The sequence below is a fragment of the Phaethon aethereus genome (assembly GCF_964289735.1).
Source record: "Phaethon aethereus genome assembly, chromosome: 1".
NCBI classification, from domain to species: domain Eukaryota; kingdom Metazoa; phylum Chordata; class Aves; order Phaethontiformes; family Phaethontidae; genus Phaethon; species Phaethon aethereus.
In genome coordinates, this window is record NC_138575.1 from 159,709,076 (window position 1) to 159,724,928 (window position 15,853).

The 15,853-nt window shown below is 36.8% G+C and overlaps 1 protein-coding gene across 1 annotated transcript in view; it reads right to left on the reverse strand.

The window, feature by feature from the left end:
- The window catches only part of TPP2 (tripeptidyl peptidase 2), a gene marked incomplete at its 3' end in the record, with an annotated part of 54,567 nt that overhangs the window by 23,007 nt on the left and 15,707 nt on the right, over window positions 1–15,853 (reverse strand). The window contains exons 10-21 of the mRNA XM_081999557.1: window positions 15,256–15,355; window positions 13,027–13,175; window positions 12,777–12,892; window positions 10,977–11,145; window positions 8,927–9,084; window positions 8,049–8,125; window positions 7,006–7,112; window positions 6,077–6,231; window positions 4,893–5,009; window positions 3,195–3,295; window positions 1,964–2,060; window positions 1,550–1,687 (exon numbers count right to left, since the gene is read on the reverse strand). Of these exons, the coding sequence (XP_081855683.1) occupies window positions 1,550–1,687; window positions 1,964–2,060; window positions 3,195–3,295; window positions 4,893–5,009; window positions 6,077–6,231; window positions 7,006–7,112; window positions 8,049–8,125; window positions 8,927–9,084; window positions 10,977–11,145; window positions 12,777–12,892; window positions 13,027–13,175; window positions 15,256–15,355 (1,484 nt within the window). The remainder of the gene's footprint in view (window positions 1–1,549; window positions 1,688–1,963; window positions 2,061–3,194; window positions 3,296–4,892; window positions 5,010–6,076; window positions 6,232–7,005; window positions 7,113–8,048; window positions 8,126–8,926; window positions 9,085–10,976; window positions 11,146–12,776; window positions 12,893–13,026; window positions 13,176–15,255; window positions 15,356–15,853) is intronic.

A 15,853-nucleotide genomic window follows, 5' to 3' on the forward strand; every position in this document is an offset into this window, starting at 1 on the left:
TCTTGCTAAACTTTCAGGTCAAAGCCTCTAGCAGGTTTGCCTTGATACACTTTCATTTTACTAAGTAACTTTGGGTGGTCTGTAGTTTAGATCCCAGGACACCTTCTACTGTGTCAAACACTGTACCAGCTTTCACACTGAGGGACCCTGTGTGATTTAAGGCTTCAATTTAAAGAGCTAACAGACTGTTTGCCCTGAGCTTTTTATACATTCAGTTAGGAATATGCAGATAACATCATCTCCATTTATTAAAAAAAACAACCAAAAAACCAAACAGAACAACTCCACCCCCCCAACGAAAAAACACCCAACTGAAAAACCCCAGTCTTTCAAATTCTTAGTTTTGAAAACATTCTTTAATTTCTATCAGCCTAAAAGGGCACCGTGTGGATGTTTTGAGCAGTAGCATGCTAAGTTTCCTTTCAGCTGCTGCTGCTATAATACAAAAGGCAGCCCTAAGTAGAAAGGGACAATAATTCAGAACTACCCTGCTCCCAGAATCTCCCTCTCCTGGGTTAGGGAGTCATGCTTCCTATGTTGGTATTTCTGCCTGAATTAAATAATTTTAAATTGCTTTAGAATTGTTCTACGATGCACAACACCAGAGATTTACAGCATGGTGGTCCACCAACTCTAAGTAACAGACTACTTGGGTGATTTTTAGATTTTATAGCACCTTAAAAATGCAGGTTAAGGAATAGAAGTTTAAATAATGCAATTTCTGAAATTAATTTATAAGATTCAAAAGACATGCTTCAAAGTTCATCTTTTGTACAGTTTCAGAATGATCAATCTATCAAAATAAACATTACACTGATGAAGTTCAGCTGTGATTTTGGATTGGTAAAAAAGTTTCAAAACTAAAAACTATGGAAAATGTTTCTCTTATGCTGTTTTTTTTTTATCACACCCCTAACCCTTCCCTGCATGATCCAGACACATGATCTGTTCCAGCAGAGATTCCTACAGAAGGTACAGCATCTACAAGTCTTGTGCAAAAAAACTCCCTCTGAAAGACAGCAACAGGAAGTAAACCATGCTATAGCATTTAAAAGGCTGTTGAAGACACCAACAGCACAGAAGACAGCCTTCATGGATACAGAAGCCTCTGACCTATCAGCAGACAACTCAAACTACAGAAAAGGTAATGGATCCTTTCCAACTTAAATAGAAAAGTTCAAGGTATCTTTGTAAAAAAGCCAAACATAAAGACAACAAGAACTTGAGTTCACTTCTTGAGAAGCACCAGTCAAAATCACAAGAAATCACAAGTTAACAGCTTTCTGTAGAAATAAAGCACACCATAACTTTTCTTCCTTCCTTGGAGGAGAACAAAAAAACCATAATGTTCTATTTCATGGAAACAAACCTGTGAATCATTACTTTTTTCATACAAATATATCACCACTGAACCTGTCTTCTTGTGAAGATATAAGAACGTTATACCTATGCATCAGGAAACATTAGGAGTTAACAGCGTGGTGAAACAGAATGAAAATTTTCATGCTGTGCAGAAAACAGAAGGTAAAATAAATACAGTACTCTGTACCTGGTGTGGATAGGCATCTCCTGAACCCATCTGTCTTTTGTTCTGGTCAAAAATAATCCACAGTTGACTATCAAATTCAGATTCGTACAACAATTCACAAAGAAGTGGGCAGCTTGGAGTTACTTCTCCACTCTTAGGCTATTAAAAGAAAGATAAAAAACATTTAATCCACTACTGAATAAAACAAGTACAATCCTTACACACATATTCAAAAGGGTACGTGAACTAAAGCCCATTTCAAGCAACAGGTTCTCTCCTCAAGAGAACCAAATCAGAATTTTGACTGTAGAGAGTCTAGTGTGTGAGTCTAGGTCTCGTTTCTGACAGAAAGCTAGTTAAAGTTAAAATCTGGTTTTATAAAACATGCTGTATTTACTAATAACTTTTATAAAAACAACCATCCATAACCCTTACCTGATGGAAGTTATAGGTCAAAATCATCTCATACAGTTGACGATTATTTGGTAAAATATCTCTGGACCCCAAAGGTTTTATTTTTGTACTCACTGGTCTGCAGTTAAAGAACAAAAACCAACAGAAGGTACTATTAAGAAACATGTATCCTCTATCAAAATGTGTTGCTTAAGCAGAAGCATATTCTGAAGCACAACTGAATTCAGTACATGCAACATCTCTTAAAATATTGTAACTATCCAAGCAGTATAAATTGCGCAGTTAAAATGAGTATCAGTTCAAAACCAAAATTTAGTGACATTACAGACACTGGCAAAGAAAGAAGCCAGCAGAACTCAGCAAGCACGTCTAAATGCTCAAAAACAAAGGCCGTAAAAAAACCCAAAATTGACAAAATGAACAGACTTTGGGATTAGGAAAAAAAAAAATCAGGTTACTTTACATGTCTCAGTGTCCATGCTGCAATTAATCTTTCAATCCATGAATAAAAGTACTAACTGCACCATAATTAGAGGATAGAATAAGTAGCTCATAATTGTTTGTTATAGAAGGTTGTATCAGAAGATAATGTGTAAGAGGCCTTATGGAAATCAGAGTAGTAACACAGAAGAATGTTAACATACACTACCTATGTAGTTACCTATATAGTGTATGTTACTTCAGATACAGTTAGGACAAGCTATTGTTCAGAGCAGCACAAACACTTTAGACCTTAAGCATCAAAGAATATAGGCTAAATCATAATGATACAGGAAAATCAGAGCTTCGGAAATAAAGAACAGCAGAATGAGGGGGGGCCTGGTCTCATTTAAGTTTACATTTCATTCATACATTCTGACAACCTTTAATTACGTGATCGAAATTTTTCTGTAACATGCTGTCAGCTTTTTCATTGCCAAGACTCACTCAGTAAAATATCTGTGCTGGGTCTGACCACAGGTCTATTTAACCCAGTCTTCCTAGTCTGGCAGTCACCAGATAGACTGCTGACAGGAGGCTTAAGGAAAATAATTTGTATGGAATATGTCACCATAATTGTCAAATTTTTTTGAAGTTAAAAGGAACCAATAGGAGAATGCTGAGAAAATTTATTAATTGATGCTTCCAAACCTACTTAAAATTTGATGAGAATATTGTTGTTGTCCTAAATTTCACTGTTAACTTCTTACTGTTTTAACCACATGCTAATGGTTTTCCCACTTTCCCAATACAGTTCCCCACAAACTCTTACCTGAGCGTTTGAACCCAGCTTTTCAGATTTATACATGGAGCAATATCTTCATACTTCAACAGGGATTGAACATCAAATCGTACGATGCCTTCTGAAGCATGCTAAAGAACGAGTATATAACAATTATGCTTCTGTGCACTTACAACATCAGATGCGGACCATCTGATATGTCCCTTAAAACTACAACACAAGCTGTATTTATCTATACTGTAAGAAGTGACACTTTCAAACTCACACAGTATTACAAGCTTATCTCTCTTACAACAGCAGGTATGCTGGGACTTGCAAAACTTCAGCAATTGGAGCTAAAGCTTTATTTATATTTTTCTTCCCCTTAGTAATTTAAGTACTTTGTATAGAACTGTACGAGTCACACTTCGGGCAGGTCTGGGTTTTGTTTGTACATTTGTGACAATTTCCTTTGAATATGTAATTCAATAAATACAAGTATTATTCATCTAGAATCCTAAAACTAGTATTTTATGGTGCTTCTGCTTAGGATTGTTACTACAGAATAGTTTAACTTTGCGAAAAAGAAACAATACTACATACACAGACTAGTGATGAGAAAAATAATTTGAAAACTTTTTTTTCTAGCAGTATCCCATAACAAAGCTACAAGTATACAGCACTATTTAAAATTTAGTTTATGGAAGTTACGAGTGCTCAAGAAGGAAGGACCAAAACTGTTTGTATTCTCTCATTTTTAACTCTTCATTATTCAGTTGATCTAATACTGCTGGGGTGGGGGGAGCTGCAGTGCACACCACCACCAGCAGCTCTTTCTTTTCCTGCTCTACTAGTTCAAGACCTGGTACCTTAGCAAAATTCACCCACTCTTTTTTCCCCAGTTTATTCAGCTCTTAGAGCCTGAATTCATCCAAGTTCACCCGAGGGACACCTAGAAGTTGCTCTGGCCCTTAGCTGAAAAAAAGGAAGGAGCCAGGATAAATTAGCATGGTGCTGCTTCATGTGAGTATTGTCATCTCAGCTCTCAAAGAGAGCCCTCTCCTGAGGGACGCAAAGTCAAGGCAAGCCAGGTTGCACAGGACAGCAAAGAATACAGGAGCAAGACAAAGTACTGTAAATATTACAATACTAATGTTTTTAGTAACTTTTTCAATCCTTTAGTATCACAGAGCTTTAGGAGTCATAACATCACCCATTCACTGTGCCTTCAACTGCCCTAAACAATGAATCTCAAACCAATCAGCACATCTCAATAAAACATTGAACAGAAAATAAATTCTAATGACATTTTATTCTGAAAATGGTATTCAGAGTATTGTCTTTTAGCAATGGTAATCTAGATATTGAAGTCCAAGAACTGTGGTCCCAGCAAAGTTTCTTCACACAAACACTTGCTAGTGAAGTATGGTTACAATTTCAGCCTTTTAATATGTCCTTTCCATTGGTGTTGGGTTTGAGGGGTTTTTTTGTTTGGTTGGTTTTGTTTTTGGTGTACCCTCCCCCAATTTATAATGAAAAGGCATAGAAAAATTTGTAGATAATGGTAATGGGCATTTCTGTGGGACTGAACTCCTGTTTTACCTATTTTTAAGAGAGAACATGAGTATCTCATGTATAAAGATACTTTTAGTCTTTCTAAATGCAGGCAGGAATGAAGAAAAGCTTTTTTTATTCTGAGATACCATAGGACTTCAGAATAATTCAAAATAAACACTCTGGAAAACTTACCATGTTCAGCTGAGGAGTAGCACAAAGTACACCATGGAAAGAAATTGTGTAGTTAATGCTAACATCGCTAAGGCTTGCCCACCACCGAGCAACACAAAATTCAATGGTTTTCCCAGCCTGGGTAACAAAAGCACAAAGTCAGACACAAGCTCCCATCTTCCCCTTCTATTCACCCCAGCCTCCCTCATGCGAAGCAAAAAAAATTGCAGTATAGCTCAAAAAAGACTCTGTTATATCTAGTTTACTCCTATTGTATAGGTTTGTACAGTACCAAATAAGACATTGTACTTGGTGCAGAAAATAGAAGACAGCTCCAACAAAACAGGATGACTGATGACTGCATCAAAACAAAGAGTACTAGGGGTATACCCTACAAAGAAATGTACAGCTTTTAAATATTACATTTTCCTTTCCTATCCTTCAAACTAGGCAGACATGTTAGTTCATAGATGAGTCTAACATGCATGCCTTAGAAAATGTGTATCAGAAAAAGAGATCCCACTCTCTGCCCAAATAAAATGACAATAAGCTTCAGAGGTTTGGGGTTTTTGTCGTTGTTGTTTGGTGTGTCAGTGGGGCACTTAGCTTGTCCCCCACCTGACATTTTCACAGAGGGTAAGGGACTGAATTGCACCGAAATCATAACCACTCTTAGGCTTTAGAGCTATACAACTAAATTAAGCTAAGCAGGGGACAAAGTTGAGAAGTGGACTCACCCCTGAACTGTTAGCTCACTCCTTCATTCTGTTTCGGACTCTTGAGCTAGCATTATCCAAGCTAACCCTGCTGTATCTAAGCTGTATGAATGTAAGCCAGTCAGTATCACCTGGCTTCAACATCAAGCAGATGTCTCAGATTACCCCATTTAGCACTAAAACTACATCTGTCCAACAAGTCATAGTCCCTATTTGCAAGGGAAACAAACCGGTTTGTATAAACAACTAACTAATAAATTGAAGAGATTAAAACATATTATAAGGGTAAATATCAAATAATTAAGAAACACTAGCAAGCTATTAGAGCTATCTTTTCAAAACTGAAAACCAGATGCGTTCATGACTGTAACAAACACATGATTTCTTAGGTTTGGGGTTTTTCTTTGGAAAAAAAATCCAGAATTAGTTATGTCATACTGCACTGATATATTACTTTCTCTTCACGCACGCCACCCTGAGGTTACTTACTAAGACAGGAAATGCTTCAGTCACTGATCCTTTTTCTGGTAAGGATGAAAATTTGTAGAACTCATGACTTCTATATGCTTTTTGTTTCACTAGCTGAACGGCATGAAGCACAAACTTGGCAGTCACATCAGCTGAACATGAACATACTGTCACTTCTAGATTAAAGAAAAAAACCCCAAATTTAGTTTCAAGAGCCAAGAATTTTAGGAGAAGAGCAGAGATTCACCAGAAAAAGACTAGTTTCACAAGTAATTTGTAATTTAAGAAGTTATGCAGTACGCCAGTTATTTACAAAGACCCTTTCAGGTTAAGGAAAACTGAGTAAGTTCAGAGATCAGTTAAGAGAAACGTGACTCAAATGGTGAAAATGAATCAGATAGTACAGTTGTATAATGTGTACAAGACAGACTGCTGCTGAATTCTAAATTAAGAGTCTTATCAGTAATTTCAATCTAAATGAAAGATTTTTGAAAGGATTATTATTTAGTAATCTCACACAGGAAGATGAGGAAAAAAACCCCCTTTTTTTCCTCCTTGCAGAATTATGAGCACTTGCCCATTATGAAAATCACATTTTCGTCAGTTAAGACATCTTTCAACACTACATCCATACACCTTAAAAACTAGTCAAACCTCACACAGTAAAACTTTTCCATAAACATGGGGTATTCCTCCAGTTATGGGCAGTCACTTCAGATTGTATTTGCTGGTTTCTAGAAGACTGAGAATCAAGATTCTACTGTACCAGAAGCAATGAGATAACTCAAAATCACTCCTCTAAGAGCTTAGAATCAAATAAATATTTTATGTATCCATGGGTCAAATCCTTCAGTTCTTATTCACGTAGAACTCAAAATGATTTCAAAACAACTTTGTCAAGTCTGACAGAAGCGATTTTTTTATTTAATAGATGTGCTCATTTTCCTTACCAGCCCATGTAGCTCCCTGTGGGACATCAATGAAGTGCCTTCGGATTTGACCAGGTTTAAAATGAACATCTGTATATGTCAGGTCATAGCTTGATGATTCATCTACTCTGTATGCCAAAAAGAAAACAAATGGTAATCAAACAAGCTGTGAAAATATGGGTTTTAGTATTTAAAATGCAAAAATACTTTCCAAAAAAAGTGTACAACGAGGATATTCAGTCCATAGCACCAACTATTTTAATCTGTACTAGTACAGAATCTGACAGCACAATGTATCTAAAAGATTTAAAACTCAAGCTCCATCAAATTATGTAGACACCCTCCCCACCTCCCTGAAGTTACTGTGTTTAAACATAAGTGTCAAAGAATCCTAGTTTTCAGTGGATCTGCTTTTCCTTGGCTGAGTGATGTTCTGCTGAAGTCACTTACATACTAAGGTATGTGAGAAGCAATATTTCTAGGAATGAGTTAGAGAAAAGTTACTTCTATTTTTTTTTTCAGAACAGATTGTCCTCTGAATAGGTTCAATAAGATACTCTCCTTTCTCATCAACATCACTGAAGTCATACGTTTAAACCAATTGTGGGCACAATACTAAGTCTCTAAATTCGCCCTATTAAAATCATGATGGAAGCTTATCCCAATGTTCACCTGCCAAATAATGCCCCTACCTTTGTGTACTCTAGTCTACCAGTTAGAAATGAAAAACAAACTCCAGTTGACCTACACCTAAGAGTATATTGATTGATACTTTGGTCAACAAGCCAGAAGACATCTGTATTCTGATGGACCAGGAAGCTGCTGCCACCACGGCTAAGCCCACCAGAACACACTGCCTTCTGGCTGCCACAATCAAAACTACAAAAAAGCCACTGCTGTGTAAGTCTTCTGTGACAATCATTTCAGGTCTCTGATCCCATATCAATGTCAGTAGTAAGTTCAAGGACTCCCAGAGGAAGAAGGTGGCGAAATAAATGACAGCAAGTAAAGTGGGTACAGAAAACTACACTTAAAAAATGCAGATAAAGCCTGGGTTTACTGACCTTGTTGGTATAACAACAGTTACTGGAACTCTGAACAGAGGGCCTGCATTAGGTGTTGCTATGTCATATCCACACACCTAACAAAACAAAATACAGACACTTAAATCTTTCATCAAAATAAGATTATAGAAGACAACATTAAACTTAAGGTAGTTGCTGAGTATTTTGAATCTTTGTAGTTACCACTGAGAAAAAGAGATCTTAATTTGACCACTGTCACCCTAGAAATAGTAAACCAGAAACTTTCACCAAGAAAAAAAAAATAGTTTCCATACTTCCACACATTTCAGTCTTTCCCCAGAAGTTTTCAAGCTTTTAACCCTCATTTGATAGTCTCTATATCAAAATCTTGACCTAGTTTCAACTCAGATTTGTCTCCAACAGCCTTATTATTTTATTTTAACTATTTTTGCTGTTGTATTAAAAATATTTTAATCCTTACTTTCCAGGATTATATTTGAGAAAATACAGTTCGATTTACCATGCCTTTCATGGACAAGCTTTAAATACTCTCTCTGAAAATTTGTTCCACCATCAATTTGTCCCCAATAATAATAAAGAATTGAGCCAGCTAGTCAAAGGTGATAATATATCCAGAGGAAAAACCTTAACCAATTGTTACTTATTTGGTTTATTTTTTTATATGCTTTTATTTTTTAAACACAGATGCTCAAAGTCCCATCGGCATGTGCTATACAACACTGCATAGCACAACTACTGCTGAACTCTGGATTCAGACTGTATAGTGAAATGGAGTGTGGCAGTATTTTCTGTCTGTACAGCACACAGCTTTTATCTCCTCAAAAACTACTTCTATAAAAAGTTGACAGAGATCACATGAAAAGCAAATCTTGCTTAGAACACCAATACTTCCATACCTCTGTAAAATGTAGTCCTTCCCTCAGGCCACGTGGATCCACACGAATATTTATGTGTCGACACTGGTTCATAAGCTCTAAATGACTAGGACATTGGACCCACGGTGCATTTGAAGTTAAAGCTAAATGCAGCTGGAGAGATATTCTTTCAGTGTTTTCTGTCAAGAAACAAATTTCAAAAACCAATCAATAACACAAATATGGGCTCATATTCTACTATAACACAGTATTTGCCATTAAAATGTACACATAAATAAAATGTAATAGGAACCAATTCCTTAGGGGCCCCGGATGTCAGATTCTCCACAAATGACAGTGTTCTATATTATTTCTTTTAACTTGAGAAAAGTAGAATAGCAGCAGTGTACAGTAAAATTAAGGTAATATCTAACGTTGAAATTTTCTGCCTTGAAACAGTCAAACCTGACAAAGTCAAAGGTAGGCTAATAAGCAATGCTTCAGTTGCCCACAACATAGTCTGGAAATAGGTATAAACTTTCTTGTATAGATACAAAGTCTTGCCTAATGCAGAGAAATACAATAAAAAGCAATTGCACTGATTCTTAAGCTTATGCTAATTACCAAATTATGTTATAGAGCAACCTAAGTGAGAGGTAAAGTCTATTAAAAATTACTATGATAATCAAGTCTGACTTGCAGTCAATTTAGCCGGATTTCACAAATTAGCTTCCATGTCAAAAAAGCTATGGTTAAAGCACAGCTTCCAGAAAAGCATCCAACCCTATCTGAAATGTTTAAGTGATTAAAAATCAGCTTTCTCCTGCTCTAAAGATTAATGACACTTTGAAAAAAAATTTCCACATTTTCTAGTCTGAATTAATCTCAGCTTAATTTTCAGACATTTCATTACATCTTTGTTAAGTAGAGAAAGGAGCACTCTATTGATGTAATTGCCTCATAGGAACATGAGAAGCAATAAAAGCTCAAAGAGAACTTCAACAGACAGACTGAGCAGATTAAGACTGAGATTCCCTTAACCTCTTACTAAAGTTTCTCAAACTCAGTCTTGTTGAAGACACCACACACAGCACAGAAATAACAACTGAACAGGTACTAGGGAAACAACATCATGCTACAAGCCAGTCATCCATTACAAATATCTAAGTATGTTTTCAGATTGTTTGCTTCCTGCAGAAGAGTCTATCATACAATTATTTTATTTCTCTGTGTCACACGGTAAATCTAAAAAGCACCGATTGCAGTGTAAGCTGTCCAACAACTAAGTTACTCTGAGTCAGTAACTTGTCCCGATTCATGCCCTTTCTTCCCCTAAACAAACTCACCCCTTTGTCACATGCCAACCTTCTTGGGGATCACTGGTTTTAGGAAAGGAATTCATCTCAGTAACAAGCTCTCACTTGAATCACTTTCTGAATACAATGTAAATCAGTCTCTCAGTGAGCTCCAATTTGTTTTTAATAAAGTAAAGCAGGGCAAAAGAGTATTCTTGTATTGCCTTTAGATATATTTTTGTTTATCTATTATTGGCTACTGAATATAAGTCTAGTTTGTTAAATTAATATTTTTCTCAGGTTGTGGAAACTTCGATAAAGTCCAATTCTAGAATTTATAGTCTTTAAATAACTGAGAAACCAGTTTCTGGGTAAGTTCTTTCATGTTTAGAGCAACAATAGTTCTTTGCCAAGAGTTATCTACAACAAAAACACTGGAGTTCTATAATGTCATGAAATATTAGGGATATTTGATTATTTTTTCACATTATTCTCTGGTCCCACAACTTTGCTTTAAATTTCTTTGGAACAAAGAGACATCTCTTTTTTTCAGCGACAGGAAGCATGAAGCAGCAGACTCTCCCCAAACATGGAAGTGCTGTAGTTATTAAGTCTGAGGTTAGAATGGAAAAGTTGTTTAACTGCATGCCTTCATTTACCATGAAATTTATAGTTGCACTTACTCCTTTTACGATACAAATTCCTACCGCTCCTCATTATCACAGCTTTTTTGTTTAAAAGATTATACTTTATCCCTTCCCCCCATTCCCCCTCCCCATACAAAAGCTCTTTCCTACCTGTATTTTCAGGAAAGACAGGTTCTATGCCAACTCCATGATCAGAAGGTGCAGCTATCTGGGCAGGATCTCTGAGGTAGATTCCACGGTTGCTGCCAACAGTAACCGTAAAGCCTACGTTACTTGTGAATGATGAATTCTGAACGAGGTAGTCATAGGCTTTATCAACCTGTTAAAAAGAACACAGTCTAAATTAACAAATTTCAATTTAACAGCAATTCATGCATATTATCTGCAATACGAAGTGTTCAGCAAGCACAGCAATGAACAGTGAAGTAACTCACGTGTTACCTGAGCCACACTGTTGCACCTTACATGATACACAGTATAGAAAATGAGGCAACATTTTCAGTCTGCAACAGCCACACAGAGCACAGAAAGTAAAAAACCAAAAAAAGACAGCTCTCCTTTGCTATAAATCCATCAAAAGACGCATAACAGAAGTTTTTACAGATAACTTCAAAGACAAAGAGGACTTCAAAGGCCGAGAACTACTATACTAATTTAGGTGTCCTTCTCATATGTGAAGCAACACTAGTTAAGCATTTAAACCTTTCATATAATACAAGAAGTTGAGCAGTTCTAAAGAGATATGCAATATGGGATGCCCATGTAAGTTTTATATATTGATATGAAGCAAGAGTATCAGGCCATGAAATCCAGCCCTGGATTTAAGTAAATGAGCTGTCACAATAAACTTACATGACAAGTTCCCTTTTGTGTTTTAAAAAGGCACCCTTCTATCTTGCTTTCTATTCTACTGACTCCAAAATTTTACATTCTCTTCCACTTCACAGTGAGTTACCTTCACCACTGGAGATCACGGCACTCTCCTTTGAGACAAGTGGACACATAACAGCCTCCACCTCCCAGATCAGAGTTTTAAGCACATATTTTAACACATGGTTTAATCATGGACTCCTAAATCATAAGATATGACCGGTGCATTTCATTTTTCTGTGGCAATGTTTCTATTTGATATGGCTACCACCATTGTTGCCTTTTGTATCAAATTCAGTGTTACAGATGTGCTTAGTGGATGTTACCTACTAGTTTCTAGTACCTCCAGAACGTGAGTTTAGGGCTAAGTATTTAATATCTAGCATCTATAAGAATGAGAGCAAAATCTCAGTACCTCTCTGTGGCTAGGATGGGACTAACTGCAGGCAAAAACCAGCAGCAGCTCTTAAGAATCTAAGCTTATGCATATGAAGACTGTCATTCACTATGTCTTCATCATACAAAGGACGACATCACAGATTTCCAAGCTACTTAGAAGTCCACGGGATACAATGAATGCTCAGACTTTTCACTGCAGGCCCAGAGCAAAGTCATTGCACAACTGCAGCTGTACTGCTTTGTTCATCAGTGTGGGTATCTCTGCATTTTCACTGCTCAGAACTTACAGTTCCAGCTTTTGTCTGCACTGAACAAGTTCAGCTCACTCTGACAATAGCATAAAAACATTTTTGGACATTAGGACAGCATTTAGGCATCCAAATCCATATGTGGGTGATAAAAGCCCACATCCCGCTTTTATGTCCACATACCTTTTTGATCAGTCTAAGAATGTGTCTAGTAAACACATTTATTCTACAGTAGCTGCATGCTGAAACTAATAGAACAATCACACTCCTCCTCCCCTCCCACTACATTCTCCCTTTCTCCTTCAATCAGATCTGAGAATCAAGTAGCATGGGAACAAATTGAGTGAGCTCATCTAGAAAGTTGCTCTTTTTTGTGGGTTAGTTTTCCACTAGCAGTTATTTATGTTATGTTGGTATTTTTGCTAGCAAGTACCTGAATAATACCATGTCCTTGTGCAAATACTTCTATGTTTTCAGCTTTCACTGCAGTATTTTCTAAAGCTCTTCGGACAGAATGAACAGTGTAATGAACATCATTAGCTTTGAGTCCTGAAATTAAAAATAAGGGTATTATTGGATACAACAAAAAATTTGAAAGTTATAGCACTTCTTTTTTTTAAAGAGAAAAAATTATTTATTCTCTTTCAGACCACGCATCTAGATTTAACATTGTAGTACATTACCTGACAATATTAATGCAATGCCTCCACATGCATTGGGAGAAGACATGGATGTGCCATTCATGAGTTGTGTTCCTCGCAGAGTCCAGTTTGGAACAGAAGCAATAGCACCTCCTGGGGCACTGATACTTACTCCAAGGGCTCCATCAGTGCTAGCATTAAAAAAGAACGGTTAAAAACCACACATTTTTTTCTGCACACTTTATCTTGAAGTTATCCATGCACTTAAAAAGATAATTTTAGCTTTAGGGAACATTGCCAAGTATATTACTTCACTAAATCCATTAACCCATTAAACCCAAGAAAAAGCATGCCACTACGTAGTAATTTAAAATGCCACATTAACCATCAGCTATGTCTGTTTTACAGTGGAAGTTTTCTAAACTTTCACTCCTTCAATACTCTGCACCAGGCTTCAGTTTAGGCATCAGAGTATCTTCTGGGATTTGAATTAGAAAATGCATGAAAACAAACGTAGCCCATTTAACAGTTATTAAAGGAAAATAGTAAAAGGTAGAGGAAGACTAGGAAAGATCCAAAATCCAGATCTCTTAATTTTGCATGTTGCCACTTCACTACCAGGACAAATTTTGAATTACAATACAGCACCTGAGACAAGGAGAGCAAGGGGCTAAGACAAAAAAAGGAATGTCAAGAGGTGGATCAAGATTAGCTGCCTAAGCCACCTTTCTTTCTTGCTCAAGCATATTTAGGAACAGAGTGGGTGCCTACAGGACAGTTAAAACAGCATCTAGTTTTCACCTGTATGAGCTAGATATACTCCACCTTCCTTGCTCTGGATAGACAAAAATTGCACCACTTGTATAAGGACAGCACTGTACCTGACCTATTAAGTTCTGTGGAGAGGCAGAACTTACTTTAGCATATTTATATCCCACGCTAACAGATACAGGATATCTGGGCAGATTTTATGACAGCCCTATACAAACAACAGGTTCTGTATCATGACATTTCTGGCCAAGCAGTGCACAGCGTATCTGCCTGAAAGCCTCTAGTGCTTCATCGGACAGACTGGTCCCCTACCCCAACCCTGCTCTAGCAAAGCTTTAGGAACTCTCCAGCCACCTGTGCGTTGCACACTACACAAGGGGAATCCTTCTTTGGCCAGACTTGCGCATTCCGGCTGACATATGCACATTCTGACTATTTCACAACACAAAGTGACAAAGCATACGAAACCTAGCTTTTATGTAAGTGTATATGTGTGTATGTATATCAATACTAATTACAAATCTTTCTCCCTTTCTCAGCTGAAGGCAGAGACCACACTCCTCTTTTCCCTATGTGAAATATGACAATTCTACATAGTAAGATTCTTAGAACAATACATTTGTCTGTAAAAATACAAACACCATGACAACTAACTTTAAAAACCAATGCTAATAGGGAAGCATTTGCACCCTATTATTTGCTATGTAACCAGCAAATAAGCCAAGGACCAACCTCAAGCTATGTTTTTTATTTTTTCTGTCACCCAATCATATTGCAAACTAACCTATGAAAGACAATATACAGTAACTCCACAACTTGCAAGAACAATTCCAAGGTCTGAACACAGGCAAGAACTCAGGAAGAGACACTTCTTTTTTTCTTCTTTTGGCTACCATATTACTATCAAATATTTATGAGACGTGAGATAAAAATTGAAGGTTTTGTTGGCCCTACATTTTTTTATAGATCTTTCAAATAATTTTCTATAAAGTGATGTAGAAAAGCACTCACACCTCCACTGGACTCAAACAAAACCCTGAGTAAATTGCGCCATCACGACCGTGTCACTGAAGCCAGAAGTAACACCACTGCAGTAACAGTATTTCTTTTAATCTTCAACACTAACAGAACAGTTAACTTCACCACATTAACTTAATGAAACAAATGCTATGGAAAAAGTCCTCTGAAAAAATAATTTTCTGAAAAAGAACAAATTTCCAAATAACTTTTCAACAAATTTTATCATGTCTCAATAGGTTTGCGCCCATCAGGTACACTTTCCAGAAATGTACAGGTTGTGTGAGGCAGCTCAGTGGTCTTCCCCGTCCCCCAGGAGTTCTAGAGCCTGACATATAAAGGCCTTCTGAGAACAGCAGGCTACCTACGCTGTTCCCACAGGAAAAAAATACTTTTATTCTGGTATTAATGACACATTTTTAGATTTTGAGTTACATCATCTGAACCCCAAAGTAATGAATTTGTTCTTTTAGTATAACCTACCTAGGGCCCCTGGATGACCAAGTGTATTGATTTGCTGGCAGTTTCTCTCTTAAAGAGTATTCAGCAACCATCATGTCAGGTGATACATAGGCACCAACACCTGTAAAACACATTCAAGTATTTCAGATGTCAAATGAATTTAAGCAAAATAAAATATTTCCATCCTTTAAATTCATTACGAGAAGAATTTTTGCTTGACATTTAAAAACAGAAACACACATTGTCCATCTCATTAAATCTAGATATTTGTACAAAGCAAATGTAAAATAGCATGCTATGCAGTAACAATGCTGATGGTCATACTGTATAATATTAAAATATTATGTAAACTTCAAAGTTTCATTTTTATTCAACTGGAATAGAATGTATTCACTTTCTACATTTCTTTCACAACAGATCACTTTTACATGTCTCCACTCTCTCCCGCACCCCTTTGGCTGTGTTTACACTGTTACAAACTACACCAACCATACCTCAAAGCAATCTGTGTGAATTGGTTCATGTTCACATGACTCTCAGCTACACCACCTGGAGCAGATGGCCACATCCATACAGCTCATCACAGTGACGAGACAGTTATTACTGTCCTGTACATCAG